The sequence below is a fragment of the Zonotrichia albicollis genome, chromosome 4 (genome assembly GCF_047830755.1).
Source record: "Zonotrichia albicollis isolate bZonAlb1 chromosome 4, bZonAlb1.hap1, whole genome shotgun sequence".
In the NCBI taxonomy this organism is placed as follows: Eukaryota; Metazoa; Chordata; class Aves; order Passeriformes; family Passerellidae; genus Zonotrichia; species Zonotrichia albicollis.
In genome coordinates, this window is record NC_133822.1 from 36013813 (window position 1) to 36030957 (window position 17145).

At 44.5% G+C, this 17145-nt stretch overlaps 2 protein-coding genes across 3 annotated transcripts; one reads left to right on the top strand and one right to left on the bottom strand.

Moving 5' to 3' along the window:
- Positions 1-1633: 1633 nt before the first annotated feature.
- Positions 1634-9597, bottom strand: LOC102061728 (uncharacterized). 2 transcript variants are annotated; one of them, XM_074539469.1, is made up of 8 exons: positions 9508-9597; positions 8895-9128; positions 7495-7596; positions 6584-6673; positions 5917-6097; positions 5213-5296; positions 4581-4658; positions 1634-2950 (listed from the first exon to the last, which is right to left on the bottom strand). In XM_074539469.1, exons 1-8 carry the CDS (start codon positions 9525-9527, stop codon positions 2699-2701), a joined length of 1041 nt encoding a protein of 346 aa, XP_074395570.1. In that variant the 5' UTR covers positions 9528-9597; the 3' UTR covers positions 1634-2698. The 2 variants fall into 2 exon arrangements, with proteins under 2 accessions (XP_074395570.1, XP_005488760.2); XM_005488703.3 differs by lacking the exon at positions 9508-9597 and having other exon boundaries at positions 8895-9319.
- On the top strand, positions 9526-15105 carry LOC102061894 (heat shock 70 kDa protein 12A). Its single transcript, XM_005488704.4, has 4 exons — positions 9526-9807; positions 11000-11224; positions 11585-11753; positions 12648-15105. Exons 1-4 carry the CDS (start codon positions 9526-9528, stop codon positions 13706-13708), a joined length of 1737 nt encoding a protein of 578 aa, XP_005488761.1. The 3' UTR covers positions 13709-15105.
- The last annotated feature ends 2040 nt before the right edge of the window (positions 15106-17145 follow it).

A 17145-nucleotide genomic window follows, 5' to 3' on the forward strand; every position in this document is an offset into this window, starting at 1 on the left:
ATTGGGGGGCATGAGTCATGGTGTTGCAAGAAAGGAAGGGTTTGAACATCTAGATTGTCCTCTCTCTTTCTTTTTCTTACTGTTTTGCTCTTCCTGTAAGACAGAAGCTGTAGCTCAGTTTTCTTCACGGTTTCTTCTCTGAGCTGTGTATGAGAAGTCGAATATTTGTTCCAGGAAGGGCCTGGGCCCCTGCTTCCCTCCTTGTGGCTGGGAGAGGGGTAAATGTGGGGTAAGCAGCAGCATGGCTCCTTGTCCCAGTGTACTGGAAAACTTTCAGGCCTGCCCTTGTTTTCCAGAGGCAAATTCCCTATGTGTGTCTCCTGAATCTGCTGGGATCCCCACAGCATGGAAGTCAGACCAGAGGAGACCATCTTGCACCAATTTCCTGTAAAATATTACTGGAAAAGCAGGACACCCCCAACGAAGGAAGGAATGATGAGGAGGACTCCATGGATATCAGAAAGCTAAATAATTACTTTGTTATACTATATTATTCTATACTATATTACATTCCATCTAAACTGAATCTGCCAAGCACTCAACTGCACAGCATCTCGTGACTGACACATGCACACGCTTGGCCCTGATTGGCCAAGGAAACAAAACCCCATCACTCTGGGTGAACAATCTCCATATTGCATTCCACTGTGGCACAAACACAGGCACAGCAAGTGAGATTTCTGTGAGGTTCAGGGAATGTGAATCCCAGAATATCCTTGGGAAGAATTGTGCCTTGCTTTTCTCTGTGAAGAGAAATGTGTCAACAGTGGTGGAAGTACCTGGTTTGTAGTGAGAGGTTAAAAATCCTCTGATTTTAGCAGTTTGTTCTCTTTTTCAGGACTATTGAACCTTAGGCCTTTTAGCCTTCTGAAGACTTTTAAATCAGTCTTTGAAATATAAGGCCTTGCAAGATGAGTATTTTAGCCTAGCAAAAATGATGTTAAGGAGAGGACACACCAGAGGAGATGCAGAAGTGATGAGCTTCAGAGATAAAACTGATGCACAGCATAGGATCCAGACAGATTCAGGGAGCTACCAAAAAAATAGGCTAAAAATTTTCTAAGCAGATAACAAAGAGAGCATGGCAGCTTGCCATATGTGTAGTATTATACCTGTATAATCACATGGCACTTGGCTCAGGGTCATGCTGAAACTTCTACTTGGCTGTACAACTTACCTCTCGTTTACCTTCTACGGCCTGGAAAAATGAAATATTATTGCACTGCTCATCTGAGTCTGCAACATTTAAAAAAGCATGAAAAACCAACTATGGTAGTTCTTTCTTTTTGTGAAAGTTGTAGGAAATATGGTACGTAAGTAATTTTACTTCACCTGTTCTATTCCATAATAGATATTTCCAGTAAGGGAGCACACCTGTATCTCAGCTCATGTTGTCAGTGACCTGCAATATGCTTGGGAAATACTAAATCCCTGAGAGAAGCAGAGCAATTTGCTTGCAGAGAGCTGCACAGAAATTTGCCTTTCTTTCTGGGGGCCCATTGAGAAAATCCCAGGGAGTTTGTGCAACCAAGGAAACTGACGGATTAGAAAGAAAAACTGGAGAAAAGGACTTGGCAGGTGTTCAGTCTTGACTGGGTATTGGGTCTTCAAAGAGATAGGAGTAGTTTTTGGTTGTTGTAAAGTTGTTTATTGTATGAATACATCAGCTCTGAAGGTGAAGAGTTTACAGTATTAAAGTTTGTGCTAAAAGCTTTCTGGTATGGAGTCTTGATGTTTTCAGTAGAAGCAGTAGAAGAAGTAGTAGTTAGTAGAAGCAATTAGCACCTTTTTTATCCCAATATAGGGGAAATTTATTCAGAAATAATCTAATCAGCTAAAAACACGATTCTAAAACATTCTTTCTACACCTATCCAAGCTTAATTCTAATGTGTGAAAATAGTGTTAGTCTTTACACAAAATCTACACATACAGTTCTATCTGTTCACACAAACAGTTCTGTCTGTTCTATTTAATAATGTAGGCAATGTTCTGCTATGGTTTTGTTATGTCTGGTGCTAAGTTAGTTTTGTGAAAGGTAGCACTACTGAACTTTAAACTAGGCTTTAGGGTTTTTTAGTAGCTAATACAGTTTCTTAAGGCACTTAAGATATATTTCTCCTTACTTAAAATTAAAACTTACACTCCTGCTTCATGTCCGTGTGGTTTAATATATTTTAGTTTCTCTAAAGGTTCCAATTCAATTCCTATATTCCTTTCTCTCTCTGAGGGACTCAGGCTTCTATTCCATGCATTCTAACAGCAGGCACACAGCAGAATTTAAAGTCTTTTTTATTTGGTAATTCTCAAGTTGCTCACAGAATACTGTGTCACACCAAATCACATAAACATGCATTTGCCTCATTGCATCTCCATTATGCCACGGAATACAACTTCTGGATTTCTTTGGTCCAGAGCTGTGGCACATGTGTAGCTGAAGGACTTTGGGAGAGGTAAATTGTAAAGATGTGAGGAAGCAGGGGAATGCTAACAGACAGGTGGCCTTTGTGAGGAGACAATTGGAATAGCTTCAATTTTTAATACAGGTTTGTTAATGATGATTTATCCTAGGTGTCCCAAGTGGGGGATGTCTAACTTACTAGCTCTGAAAAGTAGGCAATTCATGGAGGAAAGAAAAGCAGAGTACCACATAGCAGCTGTTTCATCTTCTTATGGCTAAGTAAGTAATTAGCCTGACTCTCAAGTAATTTTCCTTTGGTCCCAGACTACACCTTTCACAATAACTTTTTCCCCATGTTTCATTATGGGCCACAGAAGTGATGGATTTACCCAGTGCACTACATCTTTCTTGTCCACATGCTCTAGATGCCGGCTCTTTATCCTCCATTCAGCTTTAACTGGTGGATCCTGAAGAAGCAGCAAACAATAAATTTGGCAGCACTGCAGCAGGAACTGTGTTTGATTTTCAGTTCTTATGTGAATGGCAGCTTCCTGAAAATCAAATAAGAACAGTTTTCAAAGCTTTGTAATATTATGCTGATGTATTGTTACATTGCCTCCCCGCCCTCATTCTGTGCAGCTGCTCCACAGGAACTAAGCACTCAAGAACTTCACTGGTCAAAGCTGCTGGTGCTGTTTGAGTGGGATATGGAGGACTCCCAGGGCAACTTTAAAAGTTCTTTTATTTATCAGGTCCTGACTTCTGGATTGTGCCAGTGTATTGGAATATGAATCCCAGTATTACCAGTTAGATTGTGCCTGGGCCAGTCTGACCCTCGCTGCCAGGCCAAAGGCGGCATCTGTGGTGCATCACCCCAGAGACACCTTTAGCTTGCTGGTGGTTTCAGCTGGGCTCTAAACAAGTCCAGGCTTGTTAGGAACTCCGTTTACCTCAGGAAGAGGCTTCAAGCGATGGGGAGGAGAAAAAGGAGAGGATTCTGCTGGAGGGTTTAATATCCAGACGTTTATTCCATGGTTACAGAGGTCTGAATCTTAGGAACAGCTCCAACAGAATGCCGGCTGCATGGCCGGACTCATGTTTTAAGCTCAGGGGGAGAGGAGGGGACAGGTGAGCCACCAACCAGGTGGGAGGGGCGGGGTCTCAAGGGATGAGGGACACCTAGACAGGCCAATGACCTCTGGGCCTGAGGGGCATCCTTTGAACTTGCCCAACCGCACGACGCCTTTGCTGGAATGTTAAGCCTGATTGACAGGACTCACTCAGCAAGGGGCGAGGGGGGGGAGGGGAAGAGGGTATTGGTACACCTGGGGAAGGGACCTGAAAGTTTGAAACACACCGCAACACCAGTGTCCAGCCCCTGTCTCTATTTCCTCATAGAGAGATCTGCAAGGAGTTTGGTAGGACCAAGCTCTTGGAAAACCCCAGCAAACTGCAAAAGGAGGAAGCTCCTCTTTGGAAGTTTCATATATCTGTGATATATATGTCATACCTTCTACCAAAAAACGCCCACTAGAGACTTGTCCCTGTGGATAGCAGGTGTCAGGGCTCTGTGCACATCCACAGCCTCTGCACACTTTCCTCGGCCTTCCCAGGGGTTTGGCTGCTGGTGTTCAAGGTCAGCTCAGATTTAGCACGACCATATGACTTTGTATTCAACTGCTGCAATAACAGCCAAGCTGGCAGAAAGGGTGGTGTGAGAAGGAGTTATGAGAAGCTCCATCTTCACCCACAGACTGGCCAGCAGTTGACCCAGGAGCTGAGTGGTGGCTGGGTGCTTGACTGAGCTGTGGTTTGGGATGCCTCTGCCCAGTCTGGCTGGTCCTGACCCAGAAACCAACTTCACAGCTCGGTCTTGACCTGGCTGAGCTTGCCCAGTGGTCACTGGTTTGTGGCTGACCCTGATCACCACCACTAGCCCTTTGCTCCTTGCTTGGGTCCAGTAGGGCTGTGCCTTTGTTGGTAGGGGCATGACCCTGCCTGTCCTGCTGTACTTCTCTTAGTTACATGTACTTGAGAATATTTTGGGAGTATATGCGCTGGAAGGACCTGGTCTCAAGTGGAAAACAACCTCATGCAGAAGGGAGACCTCTCATGTTTTAAATAACAAGCTGCACAGACAATTGAACCATTGCCCGGTTCCTGGGCTGTGTCTTTACTCACTTGAATAATCTGGTCATAAACCCCTGAGTTTTGGTGATAGTGTTGCCTGAGCAGCTTCATTAGGTCTTGCATCATCACCTACAGAACAATCATAGCACAAAGCAGGCTGTTACCATGCAGTAAGGCAAACACTGGAAATTTTTTTTTCTCGTATTGGATCAATCACTAATGGGGAAGTCACTCATTTCAGGCTTTGGAGGAAGGTCTCATAAAAGCAGCACAGGGCTGGAAAATTGCACCCATATATGTGTTTAATCCAGCTGGCCAATTCAGATATGCAGTGTATGGCTGTGTGTCATGGGACACAGAATAATTTAATTTTGGAAGGCCCCCAGAAGGATCCTCAAGTCCAGCTCCCTGCTTCTCCATGGAATAGCTAAACTCTTAGAGAGAAAGACCTGTTTTTTATCCAGTGCTGCTCTCATACCTAGGATTGCTAGAGCTTGGCCCCAGACCTCTCAGCTCAGAAGTTATCCCCAGTGTCACTGCTGACATATTTTGAGCAGTGTCCTTAGCAGATACAAAGTTCTAAATGAAATGGCAGGTGCCAATGGCCCTTTTACAGGCCATAAAAGGTGCTTTTACAGGCCTTTTACAGAAACATAAAATACCTTGGTCAAAAGTATTTTTACCTTATTCGAAGGTGGAATGTAAAGAACTTTAAGTATGTCCTCTTTTCTCTGTTGTATATCTTTTTCACAGGCATCAAACACCTTCTGCAGTGCAGAAACAACAACTGATTACAGCATCAATCACATTGAAACCACAGGTGTAGTGTGCAAAGCTGAGAAAACATCTGCATTAAATTGTAGGGCTCCTAATTGATTGAAACATGTCTTCAATAACAACAACAAACTGTTTCATCAAGCTGCTTGCATGTTGGAGCCCATTCTTCAGCATCTGTGGGGCCTTATCATCACAGTCAATGCTAATAATGGCCTCCTCTCAGGCTTGTCCTTTAAGGTAATACCACTTTGGTGTTTTCCTTTAGATCTCTCCAGCATCACAGCAGTGAGTCAGACATCAAAATGAGGTCTCCCAGCTATCAGTTCAAGCACTAACATAAGGAAACTGGATTTTTTCCCATGTGTGCTTAACACCTGTGAGAGATGGGACTAGTATTTGAGCGTGCCCTTCTGAAAGGCAGGAGGAAGAAGGTCACTGTCACTTTGATCTCTACAGCATTCCATAGGCCCTGCTGGGCTGGAAAATCAGAGACCCAAAGTTAGGCCCAAACCCTGTCTGGTACAGAAATACAAATGCTCAAGGGCTGCTATATGGCTACACCATAATTGATGTGATAAGGGTCAGATGGAGAAAATGGACTTGAGCAAACCCTGATGGCCTCACTGCCTTCTTCATAGGTCCAGCGGTGGGGCATGGAGCACCTGACTTTCTCCCATTCCTGCAGCCGGAGCATCTCGTATCTCTCCAGCACAGCAGACAAACGTGAGGGGTCATTGATGTCCTCAGAGTCCTGGTGCATGGCCATCACTTTAGCCAACAGCTTTTGGTTTCTAGGTCAAGGAGGATATTAAAAAACATATCTAAGTCACGATGAAATAATGAGCAAATGTAAATATTGTACTTATGAAACTGTTTAATGTTTTCTACAATGCACTTCTCATTTATATTACATAGCGGGCAAGCAGCTTTTTTGTGGAAAATAGTGCTTTCTCAGCTCAGTTTTGCATGATCATTGTAGGACCTGATCAGAGTGGCATCTTGACTATGTCATTGTAGACTGGTTTCTTTTACTCTTTATTTAACTGGTTACCCCAACTGTCTTCTTCCCTTTGCAGAATGTCTTCCCTTTGCAGAACAACCCAAGCCGTGTCCCAGAGTCAGTTACAAAGAGATGCTGGCAGGTTGAAAGTCTGGACAGAAGGTGTCTGGGATATCTGGTCAGAAATAGAGTCCCCAAGGACTGGAGGAAGCAAGAAGCATGTGGCTTTTCAGTGTAGAAACACACACTATGTCTGAAATATGAATAAATGCCTTACCTTCCCTCTAGCTTTTCGTTCTTCTTTTTCAGCATCTCAATTTCTTCATTCTTCTCATGCAGTATTTGAATTACCTTTCCAGGAAGTACTCTGAAACAGATTTTTGAAATCTCTTTATATGTACTTGGACGCTGGCACAACAGTGGATATGCCTCTGTTGAATAATCTGAGTTCTAGGAAAAAAGCTCTGAGGTGGGAAAGTGCAAGAGCATCCAGGAAAACTCCAGGGGAGCTGAACACCTCCCCTAAAAGCTCCCACCCAGAATTTATGCTCAAATCAAGTGGGAAGCTGTTTACATCAGAAGAAATAGAGGTGTGGTTGTGAGGATCATACTGATATTCCCCTCTTACACTGATTATTAATGTAAAGAATCACAATATTTATTGTGACTATTCAGAAGGTGACGTAGAGTATCAACAGTGTCAGACAAATTTCTGTTCTCATTGTCCATCCATCCATAAGGGAATGAAAGAAACAATAAACCACATTGCAATCAGTGGGAAAGTATGCAATAAAGTCTTAAAAAATGCACAACTAAACTTCTCCCCTCCAATTTCTGATCAGCCCATAGGGAAAAGAAATTTAGAGGCCAAAACTTTGCCAGGTGCATGGTATGTGACTCTGTGAGTCAATACCAACAGTTCAAATGAAATACCCAAAGTGTAAGATTTGCACATTACATGGTGCAAATCCAACAGCTTCTGTAAATTGGCTCTGGGTTCCCAGTATAGCCTGGGCAAAATTTGTTTTGCAGAGCCCTCCCTGTGTCTGGCTCATTTTCTGTCCCACCCGCCCTAGTGTGCACCAGCTACAGTTCATTGTCAGAGGCCACACTAAACAGTGTCATTTTTGGTCACTGGACTCTCACATTATGTTATTCTTCAATTCTTTCATGATTTCAGATATTTACTTTATGTTCTTGTCCATCTCTTTCATAATTTCAAACACTTCCTTCGTGTTAGAAGTCTGGTCTCCATAGGCTGGTGGCTGCTGTGAGGTGTCAGATATATGTCTGAGGAAAAGAAGAACAGGGAATTCTTATAATGAAGTGGGGTAAGAACACATCCTCAAAAAAAGTACGTTATAATTGCCAGTCCTTGTGAGCAGAGGCTTCATGGCTACATCCATGCCAGCAAAAGGATCAGAGACAGGACAAAGGACACACGGGTGCAGATGTGGCACAAGTGAGTCAGCACTCTCCCAGATAATGCCTGATACAGCCCAGAGGACTCCACAGGCTGTCTATCTTAGCCAAGCCTAAACGATTGTAACTTTTTCTACTTTCAGACTTTGCAGCTGCAGCTAGCTCTAAGTTTTCTGTTCTTCCTGTTTCTAAGGCCTGCTTTTAAGGCTTTCTAGAAATCTTACTTTAACTGTTTCCCACACCAAGGTATGCCAAAACCAAAAGGGTTTGACTAATCAATAGGTCTGGATAAAGTGGGCAAGATACAAGGACAGCTCCTGAAAAACAAACTCAACCCAGACCTGCAGAGAGTGGAGGAACAGCAAATGCAGGTGCTTGTTCTGCTAAAACCAACTTTGCAATGTATGGTTTTTTTTTTTTTTTTTAACAGAGGAGTACAAAGCTCTGTGTTCTCAAGGTAATATTTTTATTTATACAGCTGCTGTGTCCTGTTTCCTCATGAGGATCCCAATTATCAACTATTATTAGAGAAACAGTCCCAGATTAAGGTGGTCCTGCAGCCTGGATCCAGGGAGAACAGAGAGCAAGCTCATCCCCACAACCAGATGCCAGAGCTAGCCTTAGCATGAGGCTTTACCTTTGGTTTGTGCCAAAAACCTGCCGCCCCTCTCAGCATTACTCCTTCCCACTGAAGCACATTTTGGTTTTGTTTACTTGGATTTGTTCCTTTCCAGTTAAATCACTTCACTTTCAGTCCTTCACTGAAGACACAACCTTTTTCTTTAAGCTAAACAATCCAGTAAAAAATTTACATTTTAGTCCACCTTTCCCTGCAAAATTGATGAGCTCAGAGTCAGAGCCATGGAACCCCAGATCTTGTCACACTCTTTATACTGATATTTCTAGTTTCTCTTTCTCTTGCACCAATTTAAGATCTGCCTCCCACTGTCGAGTTGAACTTCAGCAGAATTTGGGGACAGTAACCATCTCTGTGATGGCTAGAAAAGTTCGGAAGTAGAAAACAGAGCTCTTACTGAATATTTCACTGTCAGAAAATGTTTGCAATTCAGCAACCCTCATGCAACCCTCCAAGAAACTTTGTAGAAATGCTCAGACGTAGGAAGATTACATAAGATTATCCAGAGATACCCCCTTGTGTAACCTACCTGCTGCCTTCTGCAGTTGTCTTTCTGGGATCAGTATCCTCACACTGCCTTTCCAATACCTCTCTTCCTCTGTTGCCAGAAACTTTGTGTGGATGCCATGATTCTGTTCCTCTGGAGCCAGAAATGTTGGATGTACACCACACTTCTCTGCTGGAGCCAGAATCACTGGGTGTACACGACACATCTTCTTTGCTGGAGCCAGAAATATCAGGTGTATCCAGCACTTCTGCTGTTCTGTAACCAAAACAAATGGCTTTAGACAACATTTTTCTTTTGCTGGAGCCAGAAACCTTTCATCTGTTCATGCAGAAGCAAAAAGTGTTTGTTAAAATGTGTGCAGCACTGAGGATTGTTGATGCTGCTGGGAGTGCAGAAAGCTTCTGATAAGACAGCTCCCTAAAAAAGGCACTTTATAAAAAGCCCTGCTTTGTCTTTTTTTTTTTTTTTCTTCCTGGTTTACAGGAAAACGTACAATTTACAGGATGTCTAGAGTCACGTCTATCTCCAGCCAATAAAATCAGGGGAGATTGCCCTTCTCTCTGCAATATCAGACCTCTCAGTTTCATTTCAGTCCAGTCCCTGTTCATGCCTCTGTGCTCCCAGAGCTGCACACCTCTGCGCTGCAGCGGCCATGGCCAGCCAGCCAGTGTTTGTTGTTGCTATAGATTTTGGCACATCCTACAGCGGGTACTGCTTTTCTCTTGCTTCGGGTACAGACCAAATCCGCCAGGTTTACTGGGGAGCAGAGCATGGGTTAAAGACCCCAAAGACGCCTACGAGCATCTTGTTCAACCAGAAGCAGGAGTTCAAATATTTTGGTTATGATGCTGTGATGAAGTACAAGAGCCTGCCCTCCAGCCAAGCTGACAGCTGGTACTTCTTCCAGAACTTCAAGATGCAGCTGTACAACAAGGTAGGTGGAAGAGCTACTGCTAATGGGGGTTGGGGCTATTCATTTGTTTGAGGGGTGAGGGTTAGAGAATCCATGAAGTAGACTGAGAAAGTCTGGTTGATGAGAATGAATGCAAGTCAGAGAGTATTTTGATGAACAAAAGAAGTTTGTTGTTTTTTTCTAATTGTCAGAAGCTTCCCAGGCCCTTCCTTTATGATGTTTTTTGTCTAAAAACAATAAAACGTGACTGCATACATGGGTGAAGGCAAATACCTGTTCCTAATAAAAAGCTGCCCTTTTCCCAAGCTTGACAGAGAAACTGGTCTCCCTCTGGGGACTCTCTACCTTAGTCCTCAACAAGAAACATGGATCAAGTGAAATTTCTGGTAATTCAAAGGAGATGGACAGTTTTGGGATTGCCTAAAATCTCATCCCATGTTATACAGCTCCCCCTAGCTTGTCTCTCCCTCCCTTGAAATGTTATGCTGAAGCTAATGTAAGGATGTCCAGCTGTCCTTGAAGCCTGCAGTGGCTTTATCAAATTTCTCTCTGAAGGCTCTGTGTTGGTTTAGAATATCTTAGAATAGTTGGTTTAGCTTTATCTGTGTTTGCTTGTTCAGCCAAACACCAGACTGCCCTAGGGCTCCTGGGTCCCACAGGGCCTCTCAAGCATAGAATAAGCCAGAGCACAAGGCCAGTCCCAGCAAAAGCCTCAGGTCCTCTCTTTGGTGGATGGGAGGCCTCTTTGAAGATTTTCCTCCCCAGGACAGCTGGGAATGATGTGGTCTGTCACAAGGTTGGTTCTCATTCCCTTTCAGCAGGGGCTGGAGGGAGGTTTTAGTTCAGAACTATTTCTCTACATCTGAGGAGCAAATGGTGAAGAAAAATTTCATTACAGAATTACTCCCTGCTGGCTCTTCAGGATATCCTATAGATGTAGGATCCACAGTGTCTTTACAAAATTTGGCCTAGGAGAAACAGCTGAATTATCAACCACATTGACATTTTGCCTTCTGAATCACAGGTGTGGTGGGTAAGCAGTTGGGTAGCTGACCTGTGCCACTTGGACTCAGCCACAGTAGTGAAGCCAGTGCTGGGAGTTTGGTTTGGAGACAGGGGTGTCTGGGTGCCTTATGCAGTGCAGTGTTGGTGTGAAGGGGACAGGTCTCATACCGACACTGCACCATATGACCCTGGGCCTTTTTTTTGGTAGAATATCACAGCTGGCATGAAGCTGAAAGCCACCAATGGAAAGTTCCTTCCTGCCTTGACAGTCTTTTCCGAAAGCCTGCGCTTCCTGAAGGAACATGCTTTGAACACCATCAAGGAGGCCTCTTCCCAAACTGTCTACGACCAGGAGGAGTTCACCTGGGTCATTACTGTCCCAGCCATATGGAGCGCTGCTGCCAAGCAGTTCATGAGACTGGCAGCAAAAGAGGTAAAAGCAGGAGTTATCCCATTTCCTCAAATTACCTTTGGAGCTTCCTTTGCCCAATTGAACCATAGGAGCTCCTCAATATGTAAGCAAGCTGTATTTCAAATTTCAGCCCATTGGGCAGAGAAATCTTCCACACTGAGTGTGGTGAGGGAGAGGATGTACCCAAATGGCAGTACAACAGCTCTGCCCTCTCTCCCCACCACCAGGTAGAAGTGAGCCCCACAGAGATCAGCAGTGCACAAGAGCCACCACCCTTGCATGAGCTGCTAGGGTGAGAACAAACTCCCTTGCAGGTGATGTTCATGCAGCAGTAATCTCACCCCCTTTCCTTGACCTGACTCCTCTCTTTTGTGATTTTAGGCAGGAATTATCTCTGATATGCTCTCTAGGAACCTGATCATTGCCTTGGAGCCAGAAGCTGCATCGCTGTGGTGCAAGAAGCTTCCACATGAAGGGTTTATGGCAGACAGCAGTGACAAGAAGTTTGAAGACTCCCCTGGGATCCAGTATATTGTCGTTGACTGTGGAGGTAAAATTTTCCCTGTTCAACAGGTACCATCTTTGCTGGGTGTGATGCATGGCTATTTCACAGTAGGTGAAGGTCCCAGAGCTTGGACTCCACTGCTGTGCTTGTCATAGAGTTTTAATGTTATTTCTCACCTAATGAGATCCTGTGAGCAGGCAGAAGAATAGGAGGGAAGAACAGGGTTGTGTCTCACACTGAAGAGCACTGGCAGTGCTCTTCAGGCCAGACAGTCAAACACGAGGCCCTGCCCTTGCAGCAGATCTGCCAGCACGGTGTCCCAGCATCAGCCACCGGCTCCTGTGTAGCCTGAGCTCACTGCCTCCTCTCCAGAAGCAACTGTAGTTAGTGCCCAGTCAAGTGACCAAAGAGAAGAGCTAGCAGGCACTGGAGAGTAAATCATTAAGAATATTTGATGAAGCACTTTGCAGTAATTTCTCTAGATTCCTGAGGTTTTTTGGTGTGATGTGAATTTTCTGCCAAGAGCAGTGCGGTGCTTGTGAACAAATACTGAAGAGGCATCAAGAGGACCACAAGTTCCTGAGAGTCTTCTCACCACTGCTCAGGAGTCAACCACCTATGTGAGGAGGCCAGGCTCGCTTTGTGATCAGACAGGAGATTGGCTTGTTCCATGAGCAAGCTGGAGCATTCAGCTCTTATCAGAAATAACTGCAGGAGCCTCGTGAGACCAGGCTTTTAAACAATTAAGTGCAGAAATTTAAGAAATCTAGAGCAGCACAGGCAATAACAGAAGGAGGAGGATGAGGAAAGAAAGCAGGAGAAAAAAACATCTGAGAGTCGGGAATTCAGAAGATAAGACTGAATTCTGTGGAAACTCGTGCACTTTAAAGCAAACAGCACAATTAATTTGAGTCTCTGTGTGTGTGTTTGCATGTGTAGGTGGCACCATAGACATCACAGTACATGAGATCCAAGAAAACCATTCCCTAAAGGAGCTACATAAGGCAAGTGGAGGTGGATGGGGAGGCAACAGAGTGGATGAAAACTTCACCAATTTCCTCAAGGAAATATTCAATGATGGTGTATGGGATGAATATGTGGAGAAGTACCCTACTGAATTACAAAATATGATGTACAACTTCAGCTTACAGAAATGCTCTGCTAGCAGGGAGGCAGTCTACATACGCTGCTACTACAACCTGACCAGAGTGGCAGAGTCCAAGAAGGACATCTCCCAGTTCTTTAAAAATGCAACAGGAGCTGTGTGGTGTGATGGGACAATCATGATTACATATGAGAAAATGAAGAGCTTGTTTGACTACAGTATCAACAATATAATTTCTGCTTTGGGGGAAATTCTTTGCAGACCTGAGATGGACAAAGTCCAGTACATTTTACTTGTGGGAGGCTTTGCATTCAGCATTATCCTGCGAGATGCAGTGAGGCAGGCCTTTAGCAGCAAGTGTCGTATCCTTTGTCCCATGGAGGCCCAGGCAGCCATTGCAAAAGGGGCTGTTTTATTTGGAGTTAATCCACACATCATTACCTCAAGAATCAGCTGTAGGACATATGGCTTAAGAGTAGGTGAGAAATTTGATGATGCTATCCATGATGCCCGTAAACGGAAGGTCTCGAAAACTGGTGACTTTATTTATTGCACAGATCTCTTCTATAAACTGGTGGAAATTGGGGAGTCAGTGAACATAGACAAAGCTGCATGCTATGATTTCTCTCCAATGGAACCAGATCAAACAGGGGTAACCTTTGCTTTCTATTGTACAAAAAACCAGAATGCTCAGTATGTGGATGAGGAAGGGATGGAACTGCTTGGCTCCTGTGTAGTGCCATCACCAGCCACATGGCTGGGGTTAAAGCGCAGGCTGAAAATTGAGATTCAGTTTGGGCTCACTGAATTTAAAGCCACATGTACTGATGTTACTTCCCAAGAAAGTCGGACAGTTATAATAGATTTTTTATCTTATAATTACTCATCATATTGAACAGATCTTAGATGCCTTTTCCAACCATTATGATTCTGACAATTCTATGACTTTTACTGTAGAGGAGACAATTGGACCAGTAAGTTCATCATTCAACTTTCTTTTTACGCAGGAAAACTACTAGTCTGATTCTCTGGTTCCTTCCATTCCATTCCTTCCATTCCTCACATTCCTCCTTCCATTCCTTACCCTTTCAGTCCAACACTTTATTTTCTCTTGTATCTGACAGCAGGTTTTCCTGCTGGTTTATCTCATGCCCTTTTAGCTTGTGTCTCTGAACACAATAGTCCATACCATCAATAGAGTCATCTGTGACCTTCCTGTGTTTGATGGAAAGCCTTTGGACTGGTGTCTAACTTCCACATAAAGCAGCCCATAGCTGTTTATTTTAGCCTGGTGTCTTCTTGCAGCTACATCTTCTCTTTCTCTGACATCAGAGTCCAGGCTTAATTCTGCTGGGGGTGATATTTAGTGGATTTCTGTTTTCTTCAGAATATGATTTATATAAACTCTATGTAATTAAAGCTCCAGTGTCCCAGACAGAGGAGTTGAGTGAACCAGTCTAGGGGCTTGTGTCCAAAACCTGTGGGAGTCCTGTTTCCATTAAATGATTGGGTGGTTCAATCTCATCAATTGAGCAGATATAAATGCCAATTGTAACATTACAGATATGAATAGTGCATATGCTGCTGCCTGATGGCTCTGTGCAGCCCTGGTACTCTGAATCTCTGGTTTGAGCATGATATTTTCTATATCCGTAAAAGCTGATCTCTTTCCTCCTGCCTGCAGCACCTGTGCACAAGTTGAGCACTGCAAAGGCTTTGTGAGCCTAAATTTGTCCACAAAAAGGATGCAGTCCTGGAGTGTGCTGTGTCTGGCTGAGGTGCAGTGAACTTTCTTCATAGCAACCCTGATGTTGGTGTGTGGTTTGGGTCCAGAATGATGCTGATAGCACACTGATGGTTTGGGGTGGGCTGGTGTTGCAGTGGGATGCCATTTCCTGTTTTAGCTATCCCAGCCGTTTCCCAGGTGTGGCAATACCTTCTCCCTTCCCCTCCCACTTCCCCCCTTGCTAAGTGCTGTCAGTCAGTCTTAACATTCCAGCAAGGGCGTCTTCTGGTTGGTGCAGTTCAAAAGATGCCCCTCAGCCCTGGGGTCATTGGCCTGTCTAGGTGTCATTGTCCCCTGAGTCTTCCTCCCCCCTCCCACCTGGTTGGTCAATCACCTACCCCTTCCCCTCCCCCTTTCCCCAGGCTTAAAAGGACACTGGGACCATGCGGTCGGGATTCTGCTGCAGCTGTTACAAGATTCAGATGTCTATGACCCTGGAATAAAACTCTGGATTAAACCCTGCAGCAGAATCCATCTCCTTTTCCTCTTCACCTCGCCTAAAGCCCTTCCACCCGTGGTAACATTGAGTCCTTGCAAGCCTGGACTTGTTCCAAGTGCCTAGCTGCAATGTCCAGCCAGCCAAAGGTGTCTCTGAGGTGAAATACCACAGCTGCTGCCTTTGGTCCAGCAGCAAGGGTCAGACGAGCCCAGGCATATTCCATCTGGTAATACTGGGATCTTATTCCAATAGGCTGGGGTTTGTGGAGTTGGCTTTCTTCCCCTTTACCAAGGATGTAAAGTTTCTCTGCTGAACACCAGCCTCCACCAATGCCAATTCTTGGTTTGCTGGATACAGTGCAAGAAAACTCAGCCCTGTCATCCTTATTAGTTGAATGATCACGTTAGAGTCACTGCTGGCCGTGTACTGAATGGTGTTAATCGTGAGAGCAGCACTCAGAGGACTAACCTACATATATGCTACGCCGTATGATATATAAAAGTGAAATGATTTTGAAATTTTAAATGTTAAATTTAAAATGTTTATGTGTGCAATAAAAATATTCACAACAGACACCTGTGTGCATTTCTACCAGGTCAGGTGGTTCCACTCAGAACACTTCATAAGGGATATTCTGGGGGCTAGGTCCCAAGAAGCAGAGTAATCCTGCTTTTTGTTACTCTTTGCATTTGGTATTTTCACCAGTGGAAAGCCCAACACGGCTCCACCCGAGCTCACCAAGGCCCTGGAAGGGGAAGAGAAGAACGGTCTGGGACAGTGGCAGTGGGGAAAGCCTTTCCCACCCATGTGCTAGGTGGGCTTTGGGATTCAGACATTGACACCAACAGTTGTGACTGCAGCTCCTAGTTTGGCTTGTGTTGATAACCTCAGACACTGAGCATGAGCAGATGCAGGTGTTTGTCCTTTCTGTGAAAGCAGCACTGTGTCAGGGTCTTGGGCTAAGCATCCCTGAAACCTGGCAATGTGGGGGGCTCCACCCTCAGCCTGACACCACCATGGGAGTTGGGAAGAGTTACAGCTGCTGAGCCCCTGGCAGCCATCCTCTGAAACAGGTGTGTCTGCTGAGCTGGGGATCAACCCCACTGAACGACAAATAGGGTGTTTATGCTAAAAATCACAGATGCCCAAGTTTCAAGGATAAGAAAAGACACTGAGGTTTGCAGTGCCCGTAACCAGGACATCAGTGAGCTCTAGAGGTGTGATGGCTGCTGGATCCTAAATAGCTGGGTGACTAGATGGTGCCACCCATTTCTGTGGCTGGGTCTTGCCAGCTGCTTTCTGCCTAAAGCACGTGATTTCTTGGAAACTGAGAGAAAGCAACCCCTCCTCTGCAGTACTGACACCACTTCCTGGCAGCGAAGTGAGAGGCACATCCTCTTTTCCCCCTGCTGGGGACAGAGAGAGGAACAGCTTTGTCACAGCCCAAACACCATGGCTGTGATTTCTGCTCCAGATTTCCCAGCGCCATCTGGCTCACCCTGCTTGCTTGATGTCAGAGGAAATGAAAGATTCACAAAAAGTTCTCAGTAACTATAAGTTAGCCTTGAAACCATGACAGTGGGGTGCTGGAGCAATGGAACCATGAAGAGACCCTAGGAACAGAATGCTATAAATCCTTATGTCCTTGACAAGTAATGGTTAAAACAGATTCAAGCAGAAACTGCAGCAGAGGTTTAACAAAATAAAATTAAATGATAACTTACCAACAGGTGATAGAATGTAAAGACAACCTCAAGTTACCTTAGATAATTATAATGTTAAAGAACACATTCCCAGGGGAATTTGTGTGTGGAAATGGTAGGATAATGAACTGGACTGAGATCAACACAAGCACATCAACAATTGTGTTACACAAGCATGAGTGACCAATCTCCTGTTTCCATATGAATTGGTTTTGGTTACCCTTTTGTAAAAAGGACTCTGCTTGTTCTCCAAACGGTTGGAAAAGGCCTGGGCTGGCACCCTGTTCTTCAGATTTGTAATAAAATCATGTGTTGATTTGCTCTTGCACACAAGGATTCCTTTCTCTAGGGATAACATCCAGAGGAGCTTCTCCCCTGTTAGAAAATATGTCTCTTCATGCAAT